This window comes from Dipteris shenzhenensis, chromosome 23, assembly GCF_047967505.1.
Source record: "Dipteris shenzhenensis isolate YYH24624 ecotype China chromosome 23, Dip_SZ_1.0, whole genome shotgun sequence".
Lineage (NCBI taxonomy): Eukaryota > Viridiplantae > Streptophyta > Polypodiopsida > Gleicheniales > Dipteridaceae > Dipteris > Dipteris shenzhenensis.
The window spans coordinates 489628-504288 of record NC_141618.1 but is presented as its reverse complement, the minus strand read 5'-3'; the positions used below and the strand labels follow the sequence as shown (position 1 = coordinate 504288).

General features: G+C 41.0%; 1 protein-coding gene across 3 annotated transcripts in view; it reads right to left on the bottom strand.

Moving 5' to 3' along the window:
* LOC147886827 (callose synthase 5-like) overlaps positions 1-14395 on the bottom strand; it is an 83316-nt gene extending 68921 nt beyond the window's left edge. For 2 of the 3 annotated variants that reach the window (XM_087394736.1, XM_087394738.1), the window contains exons 1-14: positions 14237-14395; positions 13874-14071; positions 13645-13745; positions 13245-13366; positions 12681-12765; positions 12445-12555; positions 8214-8333; positions 7975-8067; positions 7786-7877; positions 7505-7643; positions 3114-3248; positions 2913-2989; positions 2667-2754; positions 2439-2561 (exon numbers count right to left, since the gene is read on the bottom strand). In XM_087394736.1, the coding sequence (XP_087250862.1) occupies positions 2439-2561; positions 2667-2754; positions 2913-2989; positions 3114-3248; positions 7505-7643; positions 7786-7877; positions 7975-8067; positions 8214-8333; positions 12445-12555; positions 12681-12765; positions 13245-13366; positions 13645-13745; positions 13874-14054 (1467 nt within the window). In that variant the 5' untranslated portion in view covers positions 14055-14071; positions 14237-14395. The remainder of the gene's footprint in view (positions 1-2438; positions 2562-2666; positions 2755-2912; positions 2990-3113; positions 3249-7504; positions 7644-7785; positions 7878-7974; positions 8068-8213; positions 8334-12444; positions 12556-12680; positions 12766-13244; positions 13367-13644; positions 13746-13873; positions 14072-14236) is intronic. The other variant, XM_087394737.1, reaches the window with a different exon arrangement.
* Positions 14396-14661: the final 266 nt, after the last annotated feature.

Here is a 14661-nt window from a genome sequence, read left to right as displayed (position 1 = left end):
TGTGTTTGATCCTCCTCCAGTTTGATCTTGTAACTTTTTACTTGGCTGTCTCATGACTTTTGTTCGGAGGTTTAGCTTGTAAATTTTTCCTTTGTACTTATTGGTGGGTTTTTACCTTTTTTTGGGGTTTCCCACACAGAAATATAAGATTTCACTATAAAAAAAGGTGTGCTCCCAGAAAAACAGTGTCTCATCTCTTTTGGCATAGTTCTCATACATGTGATTTCTTGGCATTATTAGGTCAAACTTTACGCGCCAGATTTCCAAGCTTTACTTTTGGCTAGTACTTCTAGCTGTTTGGGATACATCCCCCTCGACATCAGTTTGTTTTCTTCTTTATTTGGGTTCGATATTGGGCACTTTGGACTCTATAGAAGGACAGAAATCATAGAATTTTTGGTGACCCGACTTTCTCAGCTTACTCTTTCTTCAAGCACTCTTTGCAACAATCGCTTTATGATTGTTTGCAAACAGGGTCTCTAGATCAGGATGTATATTTGTCATATATTGACATCTTTGCTTGATGTATTTTGAGCATATCCTGCTTTGGGATGCTCATCTTGTAATATAAAAGCGACAATATTTTCACCCCAAAAAAAAAAAGTGTGCGCGCGTGCTTATACTAACAGCTTTCACTATCCAGTCTTTTACAGGTCAGCTGCCCTATAAATTCTCGTCCAGGTTTCCGGATCACAAACTATAGCCTGTGGACTTGCTTTGTTCTATGACATGCTGAGCGAAAGGAATATCCATTGAATGCTACACAACTGTTGCCATGTCCATGGGCATGGTCAATCCAAATGATCTACAATTATGTGTTGACGGAGATAAATTATGATACCCACACTGGCGTCATGCTTTTTCACCTAAGCAGACATACAAACTATAAAATACTCCATATTGAGGTTCACATGGTAATCGCCAAATATGTTAGTAAGTTCACAAAAGGACGTTTCCAAGGCATTTTCAAGCCCTCGAAAATCAAATTTTAAGAAATGACTAGAAATGGAGGCTCTAGGCCAAAGGAGACTTTTTCGTATGATTCAACATCATTTCTAAAGGGCTTATGTCCCCATGGATCAATAATGTCCTCTGGTTTGTAATACTAAGTCCGCACTACTGTAATGACATGGGAATCAATGTAGAGGACCTTAGACCATTAATAGTTGTTCAAAGACATACTTGCCCTCTCTAACATTGCTTACTGATTCGCATTTTTGAAAGGGGGCTGGATTGCATTAGCTTGTTGTGTTTGACCTTGATGTGCCTTTTTCTTGCATTGATTCTCACAAAGCCGCATTTTTTTACAATAGTAAGACTCGCCTTTCTATAGAACTTGGTTCCATTGCTTGAACCATTAGTATTGTGGAGTGTTCTCTGCTATCTTTGATATAATGCCTTTGATGCACATATAGGACAGCTGTCTCATGTCTTGACTGTGATGTGAACAGTGCATCCACGAGTAACCACAAATTTTGAAGGTTGATGTGAGAATCAGCTTGTTTTGACAAAACTTAAAGCATAGAAGGATAGCTCACATCAACCCCAAACTTTAGCTCAGTTCATGTTTGGCAATTCACATGTGTTTCAGCTTAGACCCAGCTGCCTCATCAATTTGCATGTCCTTCCTCTCTGCCACTCCATTTTGCTGAGTAGTGCAGGCACTGGTGAATTGCTACATGATGCCCTGTTTGCTGCAAAACGTTTTGGGCTAACACTTTTGTATTAATCCTCATTCACTTCTAAAAATTCTGAATTTCTGGTCAATTTCTTTTTCTTCAAGAGCCTTACTTTCAAGACGATGTGCACATCTTCCCATAAACACAGCACTCACAGAAGGGGATATGTGGCCATACAGCAAATAATTTTTTACGTCCCCCAATGTAAATCCTTTACTTGTGACTGGTTTCACTAATTTTCAATTTCATGAGTGCTTGCTTTGGGACTTTCAAACCCATATTTCATCTGCTTTGTTTCTACCCTTCCGAGAAAAACCTTTCGAAGTTCATCTACGGAACATCGTGATCTTGCTAAACTAGTATCTGATATGAGGGTCTCGCGAAAACAAAAGACAGTTCAATGGGGCTTGAAACAGAGATGCGGATACTTTGAAAACCCCTCCTCCCTGCAAACACACACACCCCATCCTCTTGATCAAAATAGAATCCTTCCAAACCTAGGAATAGATAGAGACTAGCGAACAGACTATCAAGCGTTATAAAGATTATCTGGCATAGACAGCAATGCTCACGATTTTCCTTCCCTCTTGCATGCATGAAACTAATGTGGTTTCTTTTTTTTAACGAAATCAGCTGATGTGGTTTCACTCCTGTTCCTTCACCTGCACCTGGACTGTTTCAAGGAAATATATTTTGCAAGTGCATTTTTCACTGCAGAAAATGCAAGACCATTGTATCAGTGGACCACAATGTACGAACCTGCAATGCTAGAATATAGAAGGTCCACATTCGATCAAAGCTTCTGAAAATATGCCAAAAACTTCGAATTTCAACAAAATTCATCTTTTGCACCCCATGAGACAGATTTGTCTGACTGTTCTGCTGTCAAAAACCAAGACCAAATCTGCTGTGAGCTTTTGTAGAGCTTCCTTTAAACTTGAAACAAATTTCTGGGAAGATATGACAATTTTGACAGCAGTACTATACCTTGGAGAAAGATACACTTTCTGTGCTGGTTCGGAAAAAATCTAGATCAGCTCGCATCGGCCAACTCAACTCAAAGCAATCATTAGACCTATATATAATATACCAGGTTCAAAGTGTAGAACATCCATTCTCCAAACAATATGAACAGCAAGACCTACGCAGAAAAGAGAGGTGCTGCAAAAATGGCATCAATCTTTTCACAAGCACCACTAGCCCAAACTTCAAGGGCAGATCGAAACTACAAACCAGAAGTACTCATTCAAATCATCATAATTTCTCCATGCTGAATGTGAAGCACGACCATTTCTATTATTTTCCACTTCCTATACAACAAACACAATGTCCTTCCAACTTGGTAAGATTTTCAAAGTGACACAGAATACAAAAGAACATCAATACATTTGCGTTCTTGATGACAATGTAAATAAATGTTAGATTGCTATATACCTTTTTGATGACATTATAAAGAGGCGTCACAACTTTTTTCAAAAATGATTCTTTCTCCCCACCATAAGCAGGCATGATGTTCTCGCCTGTGACAATGCTAATACTAGCAAGCATTCCCTGAAGTTCTGATGCCATCTGCAAGGGTCACAGAGCCAATAGCATGCCACATCAAAAAATGTTTGCATGCCTCTTAGAAAAGATTACAAAGCTGCTTCTATCTTGATTGAAGCTTCTATCTTGATTGAACACAGACAGTGACTATCAGGGATCCTTTCATATCTTCATGCTGTTACCCATGCATCTCGGTATTTAGAAGAAAATATCCGCATCATCCATGAGAACAATAAGCCATCAGGCTAATCTAATTCTCAGAAAATAATTGTGCACTCAGAATGAGGCCACTTTGAGAAGTAGAGGTTCAATTCAAGTTAAAATCGAAAGTAGTAATTCCATAACATGGCTGTATAGAAGCCCTGGTTACAGGTCTGCGACTTTCCACATCAGTATTCCATGATCCATTACTAACTTTAGTCTCAAAACATTTAAAATGTCCCTGACTGCATTCATTAAGGCCCATCCAAAATCGAGAAAATAGCTTAGCCTCTTCCAAAACTTATGAATTTACAAGTGCTCCATATATGAAGGAAAGAAGTATTTGCAGACACTTCACCTCCACAATTGGGATCTGAGCTACCATTCAGCACTGAAATCCAGCTGCCTCACAAAAACCTCCCTAGTACAAGGCAACGTCATCCTCTCGGTGCTAACTGTTCTATACAACATATTACACCAAATTTACACATCATCCCAAGTTTCAGCCCTGGTTCTTTTGCTGCTATTGTGTTTGTGGACTCGGTTCATTTCAACATAAGATCCTGCTTCAATCCTGAACTCTATAGGACGAAAAAGGGACTGGAGTGTATTTCATGAGTTGGTAAGCGATTTGATGTGCGAGCTACTCGGGACTGTTTTGGAGGAAAGCCAGTCAGTCAGTAGGAAGAGGGTAATAATGTGAGCGCTACATCGCTAGCAACATTCAGGACAAAGCACTCAGCAGTAGATCAATTTGGCACCATGAGATCAGCAATAAAGCATGCCAATGAAAATAAAAAGAATCGCTTCTATTGCTTTGTGCACGAAAGTGTTCGACATGTACTGAAACACGCTATGAAAGAGTAGCAGCTTTCAAATTCCCTAATAATATAAGAGAAGAATCTTTACATTAATACAAAATATTGGTGTAGCTAGCAAGATGCATGGTAGATGGCCCATACGGGAAAGAAACCTTTCTCAGTAACATCGGCATGAAACAAGGTTGCCCACTCTCCCAATCTTCCTTTCTCTTTGTGGCAGAGGCACTAGGTTATTTTTTGTGCTCCCAAGTAGCGGCCTCACTGCATTGCATCTCCTAATTTGTCAAAATGAGGAGCTACTAGACTCAAATTTTTTTGATGGCATGGCACTCTTTGTGGAGATCCTAGAGGGAGTCCCGGGAGCCCTAGAGAGGTATTGTTTGGCATTTGGGGCTAGGAGCAATTGGACCAAAGCAATCAGTTTTGTCTTGGAGACTGAGGAGGTTCATGAGATCTTCTTTGGAGATGACCTTAAAATTGGATTGAAAAAGAACAAAGAGACAGCATCCAAATTGCTGGGTATGTCCTTGTTCCACAGCTCTATGGAGATCATGTGATGCAATTGCAAAGGATAAGCCTAGCCTTCAAGGATACTTGAATGCACTCGTTGAAATCTACACGCTCTCAAATGGAGGTAAACATAAACAAGACCAAAGTAACGATTGTGGGAACAAAAGAAAGGATGGTGATCTATTTTTTATGTAAAGATGGATGCATGGAGAAAAACAAAGGGGTTCATAACTGAAGGACATAGGAGCCGAAGCACAAATTCCTTATCTAATGTTGCTGGCAGACAAATAAGTGGTGCTTCTAAAGGAGAAGCATTGTGTCCATCTTTTCAATACATTACCAGAAGTGAAAAGCGTGGACTCAAAGAGAAAACACACAATATGCTCTTGAAGCTATGAGGGAAAAGAATGGTCAATATAGTTGGAGGAATGGGAAATGGATATCAAAGATATATAAAAAGAAGTACAAGCCATAATTGGGCTAATGCAACTAAACATGATGGATAAAATATGGTCTGGACCAAAAGAAAGCATGGCCTTCTATAGAAAGAAGTTTAACCCCAAAGATTGTTGATGGAGAACAAAACTAGCCCCAAAATATAATCTCAATGCATAAAAAATAGTTGATATGCACGGTAAGAGATGGTTCTTGTCCTCCAAAAAGTTCTCATGATATAGAAGTAGAAACCGGCCAATGGAGGAATACTAGCCAACAACTACGAGCACATCAAATGAAGTTCAACATTAAAAACCTGCAGCCTCTCACTCTCTACAATGTTTTTGGTTTGTCTCATAAGTGAAATGGGAGATTACATAAAGAAAAATTTGAAATCATAGAAAGGAATCATTGAAAATCTTAGACTTTCAAATAAAACGTAATCTATGTTAAGCGGCGCAGCTAATTAGAGCTAGACGGAGAGATTAGCATGCTCAGCTTCATCTAGTTGCTAGGTTGCATTTTTCCAAAATATCCAAACTGCGTGGAACTTCAATAACATGGACTCCAATGTGCTTTGCCTCATAGTCAAACTTGGAGACATACGGTGCAAGGTGCATTGGTTAGTGTCCAAATCCACTATGCCTATGAGAGAATCCACTGTTCACATGGTGTAGGTTGTGAATGCACTTATGAAATGCAATGTACGAAGTGAATGTGGGTGAGGTGAGTGAATGTGGCAAGGATACACACAATGAGACATGAAGAGGCTCACACCTCTTCGTACCACCCAATTTACTCAATTGGGATACACTTACCCAATTAAATGGCTAAGGTTCCCCCCTTTAAGGCCTTGGACGCGTCTACCCCCACCTAGGTGCCTAATGCATGACTCTTTTTGTTTTATTGATAAAATAAGTCCAAATTTGGTGCCGTCTAAAGCATTGACTCCAGTTTGTCGGGCCCTATCTACTCAGATGATCCACTGCCATAACAATATTGGTTGGTTTCAATCATAAATACAAATATATGTCGCACCATCAAATTGGTGCAATTAACAAAATAATCATTTTGCTTGTCTTGACAACTTATGTACCAAGCTTGATAGACATAAATATTCATGTTTTGGTTGCAATATCTCATTGTCTATCTCGCTGTCTATTTCCGAATCTGAGGTTAATTGCACACTTTAAGTACGATTAATTCAAGTAGTGACCTTCTGGCTTCCACTGTGCATAGTGGTTTGGTCTTGACCTAGAAACAAGTGCCATTTCACTGTTAATCTCTAACTGTATCTACAGAAAGATCTAGCTACCTGGAATGTCATTAGCTACTGATGTTACAGACACGCTGCTCAGTTGGAAGGAGAAAATTATGGATATTGATTATGCCAAAGGAAAATGCTGTTCTTGGTCAGAAACCAGTGCTCAGGTCCTCCAATGACGCATATCATGGATCAAACTAGGTAAACAGATTCCGTAGCCAACAAAATGGAATTGCATACAATATTGGCAACAAAAGGACACATCTGTGTACCGTTGTTAGCCAGATGTCAGGCCTGTGGGAGTTCAGGGATTGTGCCTTATTTTATGAAAGGCCAATTCACTCAGCTAAGGGCCAATCCAGAAAATTTGAAGCTGAGATGTCTTGCAAGGAGTGACATCCCATTTGCTCTGGAGTATTCCATTAGGCAGGTCAACAGGATGGGGTCTACAGTCGCAATCTTTATGTGGCCTGACTTCTTTTATTTGGTTTTTTGTAATTCACAATTGCTGGCAGGTGGTTGTCTCTAATAACAGATATATCATATTTCTTCTTGTCTCTAATTACAGATGTGATATCTCTAAACAACAGTTTCTGGCAATCAAGATGAATCATATATTTCGTCACACTAAAGATGTAATGCTGAAGCATTAGGATTTTTCCCTTTGATGCCATCCTCTATATCACCAAAATAATAATGATAAATGTTTATAATCAACTCATTAAAAATTTGAGGGAGCACTAAATAAAATATTCAATAGACATCCTTGTGACACTCCTCTGTTAAAATCCTCCTTCACTAAGCACACCCTTGCACTTATATGGCATGTGAGTCGCGACATTCCCAACAGACAACTTCATCCTACATGTTTGGTCGTCTTCTGCTTTTATTACAGAAAACACTTTAAGAACCATTTCAAACGAGTACGGTGTCCACTTTACCAAATCATTTATTCCAAGAAAAACTACGATTGCAGTTTTTCTGTTGCAAGCTACATATGGTTTATCACCCACCAGAAGATATAGAATAATACAAAAATACAAACTCACATTATGGAAAATATAGCAAAGACACTCCGGCATGAACCGGAGGTTGGCAGCTTCACCCCAAATTAATAGGTACAGCCCCATGAATAGTAAACTGCGTTGCTGTTCCTGTTGCGTAGATTTTTGACCAGATGAAGGCTTCCTGTACTCCCAAAAGATTAACTATAAGCAACAGTCACCACGCATGCACAAAAATAAATTTATCATATACAAGCTCACTGCTTCAAGGGCATAGACTGTGATTTTCAAAGTCATCTTATATTGACATTAAGAACATGGGATACCCTAAATTGTGTCTGCGTCCCAAGAATTTGCACCAGCTCCTGTAGTTTTTGAATAATTTCTTCATAAGATTGTTAACAGCATGGTCATCCAGCTGTCATTCAAGATTGCATTAGAAGTCTCAAAATCTGTACATATAGAGCAGCACTTGATCTTGGAGGCCCAGAAAATTTGAGGCTGTATGTACGCACCTTCAACATGGAAACAGGTTTTGGATCCAATCGTGCTTGCATATTAGCAAGCAACAAAATAAGGTGTTCCCTTTGATTGGATACATTGTCTTTCTGCACATTGAAATAGATATGTGGATAGAAACACACGTACGATACAGAATGAAACGTATGAACAGCACATCCTATTGTTTTTAATTTGTGGATGAAAAGGTCATAAATGTGAAACTTTGCATACAAGTGAGAGATTTGATTCAAACCTGGAATCCAAACATGGCCTGTAACCAGTCCAAAAGATCCTCAGCTAGCTTTGTCTGTTTTCTGGTTGAGGGCCATGGTAAATCATGAGTATTTCGTAGAGCAGTTACAGCAGCCTTTATCTAAACCAAAACAAGAACCAATGTCAGCCTGTTCCGCTAGACCCTCATTGTCGGCAGCCTATTTTGAAAGAAAACGGCATGAACAAAGGTTTCCAAATGCGTAATCCACAAACAGCTTCCCATTAGGTGCTGCCACAATTCAACTACATTTGTCAACCATTCAAAGAGAGCGATAATCATGTTTTTCAGCATAATGTTAAAAAAGCACATAGAAAATAGTCCATGCAAAAGCCACATATCATGACCACAACTAAACTTGTCAACACTCTCCCTTCACAAATTCATCACTTATCCAGTGAAAAATCTTTGAAGGGCTATGTCTCGATTTCCTGTTATTCTTCACCGAGGGGAGGCGACTATTTTAAAACACACCAGACACCCTCAACATTAGGTCTTTTATGAGTGCTTGTCACGCAGCACCCCTGTTGTAATATCCCATACAATTTTAGGTGCTGGCCCACTTTCCTAAAACTATATAAGGGGCTTCAGCTGTACTTCAGGGCATTCAACACCAATGCAATGACATTTCATTCTATGAAAGTTTGGTACTTTCTAAGCATCAAGCCTATTGGCTGCACATGCAAGGACTGCACGTAGCTCCAAGCTAGCCGGCCACGTGGGAGCTGCTAGCCCCCATGCCCTCTTCGAGTAAGAGTGACTTATCCTTTTCCCTTTTGCTTCCTTTTCTGCCATTTCTGCTATACAGTTTCATAGTTTCCCTAAAACTAGTCACTGTTAGCAGCCGTAGTAGAAGCTATGTTTCAGTTGGTATCAGAGCCCTTTTCATGGGATTTTGTGGTCAAATCTTTGTCATCTCATTTTAAAATTTGGAGCACTATTATCTTGAGCCTTGGGCAGCAAGACCTACCTTGTTGGACATGTGCACATGAGCTGTTCATATACAACATCTTGCAAAGTAATAGTCCTTATGGGGCTGGTCATAATGTCGTAAATTGTGTCATAGAGTCATTGTCTCATATATACCATATTAAGATAGGTGAGAGGTCAAGGCCACATGACATCAACCTCAAGTCTGACTCTCTATCTTATGAGACACATAAGAGGAGCATGTGCTAATGAGATGTTCCTAATACTATGAGAGCCATGGGAGAGACCATTATCTCTTCAAATAGGTTTTAGGATATGAGCCAAGTATTGGCTATCCAGCAGGCAAGCAATGTGCCACTTTGTGCTAGATGTCGCATGAGTTAGGGGCACATTAAGGTGACCAACGCCTGGCCAACAGCGCACACAAAATGGATCATCAACTTCTTCACAAGAAATAACCCAATATGAGGACATACATGGCCAACAGGCGAGCACCTCATTCAAAATACCCTATTCACAGCTTCACAATACCACACAATTTCATGACAACCCCGAGTAAGACCCTCTAAGCAGACTAGAGGACAATAGAGGCACATCTTATATGCTCCAAAGACATCGGTACTTCACAGCACTAGATTGCTTCATGGTGTCCATAGCTAAGCCCCACAACAAACTTGCTTGGACATGTTTCAAAGACATCAAGGCTCCAAAAGCCGCATTAACTCATAGCAAGCTCTTCACAAAGTTCCACCCATCTGGTTTTACCCTCATACTTGGATGTGCTTAGCTCCTTGCCACACCCCATGTTCACGATATACTTTCAGCTTGCTTTCTTGTTACACATACTGTAGAGTTGTGCTAGACACCTCTAGGTCCCGTACATGGGCTGTATGAGCATGATGTATTTCAGGTTTTGGCCTCATATGCCTTTCTAGTCTCTAGGAGATTACGAAGCATGCCACTCACAACCAATCCTCTTGCTTACTACATCAAAACCTCAACAAATAATCTATGACCAATTGGCAAATATAGGCTAAATGAGTGAGGACTGTGGGATTTTTAAAAACTAGTGGCGTTAGCAGATATTGTGTTAGAGATGGGACAAATGGAAGAAGAGAATGGCACAAACCTCTTCCTACCATAAATGCAAACCTCTTCCCAAGCATCACATTTGAAACCTAGTCATCTATTGCCCTCTAGTACTCGACTCCCACCCCATTAGTCACCAATACACCAATGAGCTGTTCATATACAACGGCTTGCAAAGATGGCCCATGTAGCCCTTATGGGGCTGGTCATAATGTCATGAATTATGTCATAGCGTCATTGGCTCATATATTCCATATTGAGATTTAGTGAGAGGTCAAGACCATATTACATCAACCTCGGCTCAGACTCTATACCTTATTCGACACACAAGAGGTGGAGACAAGGAATACTATGCAATCTCTAAAGCTTTTTGTCAACCAATCCATGTGAGGTCACATTACATTCTAGCTTGTCTATACTAATTGGCAAATACTAGGCTAAATGGGTGAGGATTGTGGGATTTCAAACAATTAGTGGTGTTGAGAGGATATTGGGTTAGAGATGGGTCGAATGGAAGAGGAGAATGGCATCATACATGCAAACCTCTTCCCACCATAGACGTAGACCTCTTCCAAAGCATCACACATTTGAAACCTAGCCATCTATTGCCCTCTCTTCTAGTACGCACCTCCTACCCCATCAGTCACCAATACACCACCGCTCACTCTTCTACTTCTTTTCCTTTCCTCACTCACACATCTTCCCAAGCACCACACGTATTGGCCATGATTTGAGACCCAACAGTTTGTTGCCGTCTAATCTACTACTCACCTCCCACCCCTTCCCTTTCCACTTTTGAACCTTTCTCCTTTTTACTCTCTCTTTCACGTTACTTCAGCTCTCTTTCCAAATCTCCCCTTCCTCTATTCTACACCTCAAGCACACTCAATGGAAGTGCTGGCACAACAACACCATGCCAAATTAAATCGTTGCAGACAACAACCCTAAAGGAGATGCCCCAAATCAATGAGCAGCTCTCCAAGGTAGTAGAAACACACCAGCTACATTTGACATAAAGCAGAGCTACTCTGCTATAGCCATATAATTGCATTAGCATTTTGAGAAAGGGAAGATCTGAATCATTGAATCAAGCCAATCTAACTCTAAATAATTACATGTTCATGTCGCTCCCCTATCTCATGCTCGGTTTTTTGACATCTGCCAGGATTAATCCATGCCAATTTCCAAAATGATGTGCATGTTGTGGCCTAGATGATATGATAAGCCTACTGACATGTTTCGCATACAATTTCATGTGCAGACAACAACCCTAAAGGAGATGCCCCAAATCAATGAGCAGCTCTCCAAGGTAGTAGAAACACACCAGCTACATTTGACATAAAGCAGAGCTACTCTGCTATAGCCATATAATTGCATTAGCATTTTGAGAAAGGGAAGATCTGAATCATTGAATCAAGCCAATCTAACTCTAAATAATTACATGTTCATGTCGCTCCCCTATCTCATGCTCGGTTTTTTGACATCTGCCAGGATTAATCCATGCCAATTTCCAAAATAATGTGCATGTTGTGGCCTAGATGATATGATAAGCCTACTGACATGTTTCGCATACAATTTCATGTGCAGACAACAACCCTAAAGGAGATGCCCCAAATCAATGAGCAGCTCTCCAAGGTAGTAGAAACACACCAGCTACATTTGACATAAAGCAGAGCTACTCTGCTATAGCCATATAATTGCATTAGCATTTTGAGAAAGGGAAGATCTGAATCATTGAATCAAGCCAATCTAACTCTAAATAATTACATGTTCATGTCGCTCCCCTATCTCATGCTCGGTTTTTTGACATCTGCCAGGATTAATCCATGCCAATTTCCAAAATAATGTGCATGTTGTGGCCTAGATGATATGATAAGCCTACTGACATGTTTCGCATACAATTTCATGTGCACAATCAAAAGTAGAGCTTAGATCGCTACTGTAGAAGAGAGGGGCAGATTCAGGCATGACAAAAATGGCACTAGAAAGCAGAGCTTATCAAAAACTATTACAATTTATAAAAACCATAAGCATTTACATATACCCCAATATCATAGTTTTCACATGCCTATCATAACACACGGCAATGCATTGATACAAAAATAGTTTTAACGTACATTTTAGAGCTGTGAAATACACGACCTACGCTATCAAATGAGCTGCAATTACAAGCACAGCGCGAATAAATCTATACCTCTTCCTGGTTCATTATAGTCAGTGACTCGCTATCTTCATCCAGTGGAAGAATGTTATAAGGAACATAAATTTCCTTCTTCTCCTGGACATCCCTTCCAGCTGCTCGTAACTGCAGGCCAACAAGTGAGCACAATTCGGATTGACATTAATGGGAAAATCACTGAGAGCCTTCGGTTAAACAATGACAAAAGAATAAACATCCCAAAGCGTTGAGGTGTGTAAAAGGCTCCTTACATCTGGTCCAACTTCTTCTTTATTTACTGCACAAAGGACCTCAAAAAGCACTCCTGCTGTTAGATACACTTTCGACAATTGTGCTCTGTAACAGATATATAAAACAGTGAGTTCCTCCACCGCTTGTAATCACCAAGGCTCTGGTAAAAGCCCAACAGGAACAAATACCGGACAATAAGAGGAGCAAGAACTAGATTAAGTGCTTCCGTGCGGATCCCTTCTGCGCAGATATGAGAAGTGAATGAGTATTATGGATTCCTAAAAAAGCTCTGTGTCAAAGTTTCTCTAAAATAATTAATAATTCATTAGACCTCAGAAGACTGGCTTAGAGCAGCTTGCTGGTCAATTATTAGCTGAGAAGACAACAGGAAGAAGAGAAACAAAGCACGATGCAAGGTGAAAACTGAATCGTCAGGCCTCTGCTTTTCCTGCAGACCAGGACCTGAAGCAAACTAAATGCATGGGGAGATTCCTGAAACTCCTTTTAGTGGGGACATTAGCCCATCAGCCTATATGGGTTTATTGTGATATAGGAAACGAGGCAAAGACTAATTCCAGATTTACCTATCTTTTTGCTCAGCGTCGTTGAGGGCCTTGATGTAGTTTTCATAATACGACTGGTAGAAGCTCCGCATTTCCTCTGCATCAGTCTTTTTGGTTCTCTGTTTGGCCGTAGGTTCGTCGTCCTGCCAGTCATGAAACCAGATGGAATGTTAGTAGATGACAGCGTTTCTTCGAGCGCCCAGAGAGCTTAAGTGATTAGCATCAAGGTAGAGCATTTTGACTTGGGAAACTTGCAATTAGATTCCGAACTTCCACTAAACAGTTGGTATGAGTAAACTGGTTAGATTGTCCTTGTTTGCCACCCAAGTAGCAAAATGACGACTTCGTCGTAGCTTCTACACACACGTAGCACTTCTGACACATAAGAGTAGGCTTTAGCATTGCCAATCCAGCCACATACTCTGTCTAGTCGCTGGATCAATGCTGTCTTGAACTGGCGCACTCCTCTGCCACTGGAATGAGGATCCAGCCGGTGTGCTTTTTCAAATGCATGGAATCGACCTACAGTTGCGTCGTATTCAAAAATAAGAATGAATTCTTTCGTAAGCGGCGATAAACTATATATGATCTTATAATAAAAAGCCCTCGACTGCTGATGATGCAAGACATAAGGTGGGCAGAGTAGATACATAAGTAGGCAACGCGAGGGTTCTGTTCTTCAATCTCATTTGCGACGCGGAGTATATTTCCGATCTGAGCTAAAGATGACGGAACAGCTTCGCTGTCAAAAACGTCTGATGAAAAATGTCCGGTGGTAAACGACCGGGACAGACGGCGCTGCGATAGGTTCGAGCGACCGGAGCTGGCCATTCCGAAGCGCGCACCTCCTTCAAAACCCGAAAGGTAAACTTGTGAGCGCTGTCAAAACTGGACGAAAAGCTGAGAGAAGGTGACGAAAAGGCGGGTGGAAGCCAAGTTTTGGGGGACGAAAAGATCGTAGTGAGGGCGAGGAGTAAGAAATGCGATGAAGCGGGAAGGGGGAAGGTTCGTACAGGGACGGAATTCCATGCGAGGAGAGTCGGAGAGAACTGGATATGGAGAAACCCTAGGGAAATGGCGAAGAAGCTGAAAGGGAGGTGCAGAAAAGAATGGAATGCGATGGAGCAACAAACAACAAGAAGCAACAGAAAGAAAGAAAGCAAGCACGAAGAAGAAGCCCCTTTTTTTAGAACGTTTGCTCGTTTGCTTTTGCTTTTGTGAGCTGCGCGGGACTGTGCCACTGTGGGCTCTGTGGCAGTGTCGCATTTACTGTGCCCCGAGTACCCGCTTTCACGAACGCCGCCGCAAAATCGGCCCCTTGCCGCGCGTGACCGCGGGCCCCGCCTAATTTCTCGCCAATTATTCGGGCTCTCTAAGCCCCGCTTTTTTCTCTGGCTCTGCCACGTGTCCCGCTGCCCTCTCAGGTGAAATTTCGCAA